This window comes from Nannospalax galili, unplaced genomic scaffold (assembly GCF_000622305.1).
Source record: "Nannospalax galili isolate Female #2095 unplaced genomic scaffold, S.galili_v1.0 scaffold310, whole genome shotgun sequence".
Taxonomy (NCBI): Eukaryota; Metazoa; Chordata; class Mammalia; order Rodentia; family Spalacidae; genus Nannospalax; species Nannospalax galili.
Genome location: NW_008328488.1, coordinates 1,783,866 through 1,785,532, shown reverse-complemented (window position 1 = coordinate 1,785,532; position 1,667 = coordinate 1,783,866). Strand labels below are relative to the sequence as shown.

At 43.4% G+C, this 1,667-nt stretch overlaps 1 protein-coding gene across 1 annotated transcript; it reads right to left on the bottom strand.

Moving 5' to 3' along the window:
- Positions 1–265: 265 nt before the first annotated feature.
- LOC103729376 (mas-related G-protein coupled receptor member B4-like) lies at positions 266–1,261 on the bottom strand. The gene has a single exon (XM_008827423.1). The coding sequence runs from the start codon at positions 1,259–1,261 to the stop codon at positions 266–268; it is 996 nt and encodes a 331-aa protein (XP_008825645.1).
- Between the last annotated feature and the right edge of the window lie 406 nt (positions 1,262–1,667).

The window sequence follows — 1,667 nt, the reverse complement described above, 5'->3', positions numbered from 1 at the left end:
ATGGCCACTTGTAGAAGAATGAAACTAAACCCCTATCTTTCACAAAAGTCAACTCCAAATAGATTAAAGACCTCAATGTGAAACCTGAAACTCTGAAAATGTTAGAAGAAAACATTGGCAGTAACCTACAAGATACAGTTCTAGGACAGGATTTTCTAAATTGGACATCAATTGCTTAGGAAATAAGGTCAAGAATCAACAATTGGGAATTCATTAAACTAAAAAGATAGCTCTTAAATTTATTTCTGCTTAATCAAAGCAATTCTCAGCTGCTGCACGGGACTGATTCTGGTTCTTCAGGCTTTCCTGGAGAACCCCTGTCCTCACACTCTTCCTCCTCAGGGGTGTCCTGCAGGGCTCTCTGCAAAAGCAGCTTGAGAGTCCTGTGCTGAACCCTGCGATGCCTAATGGAGCCAAGGAAAAAGTAAATGATGGGGTTGGCACAGCTGTTCATACTAGATAAGAACGTTACTATGAGAAAAAAATGACAAATGAAAGCATCGTTAAAATTCTCAATCCATGTTAAGATGAAACTGCAGATCCCAAAGGGCAGTCCAAAGAGCAGGTAGGCCATCACTGTGAATGCAATGGTCACATACAGTCTGGTCACAGGAATCCGCTGTGTGCCACAGAAGATCCTGACCAACAGGGTCAGACTGGACCCAGAGAGAACTACAAATAAAAAAATTAACCAAGCAAAGGCAATGAAATCAAGTGTCGAACACATATCGTGGTCAAAATCATTAAACAAGTCACCACATCCTTTCCCTTCAAGGAGGCTCAACAGCAGAGACAAGGCCCAGAGCAGAGCACATGTGACAGCTGACATGTGTCTCGGACGTTGACAGTGGTACCAGATGGGCCACATGACAGACAGGCAGCGCTCAGCGCTAATGGCACTGAGCATACTCAGCCCAGCAAGGTACGTAAAGGTGAACACAATGTTGAAAAACTTAGGAATGGGAATGTAGATTGAGTGGAAGAGATGAATCAAAGCCCACAGGGAACATACCATCTGAAAGCAGAGGAAGAGGAAGTCAGCCCCAGCCAAATTGAGGACATAGACAGAAAAGGCATTCCTGTGCATGTGAAAGCTCAGAAGCCACAGCACGACAGCATTTCCTGCCAGCCCAACCATGGCAATGATGTTGATAAGGAAAATTAGGGTAATGAACACAATGTCACATGATGAAGTTGGAGTGTGGTCACTTCCATTCACTGTTGTGATTTCAGTCCCCAGGGCTGAGATGGTTGTATCCATGCTTAGGAATGCTCCTCTAGTGGTCCTAAAAAGAAAAACAAAACATGAGTGCATGCGGAGTAATCCCTGATTCTCAGGATAACCCTGCTCTGTGGGATTGGCTGACCCTGATTTACAATGGAGAAGGAAGCATGTTTCTAGAGATTAGTTTATCAAAATCAAAAAGTTCTGTAAGTTTCATTTAAAATCAATTTCTGTTCATTTTAGGTATATACAATAGATGCCCTCTACTGATGAGTACTTGATGGCCCCAATACAGCCCTTCAGCATCTTAGGATGTATCTGAAAGAGGAACCTGAACACATGGTTCTTTCTGTCCTGGGGCTCTTCTCTGGTGCAGGAATGTGGAAGTCATAGTAAATGTGAGCAATGACTGCCTTCAGTCACTGGGAAGATTGGCTATCAA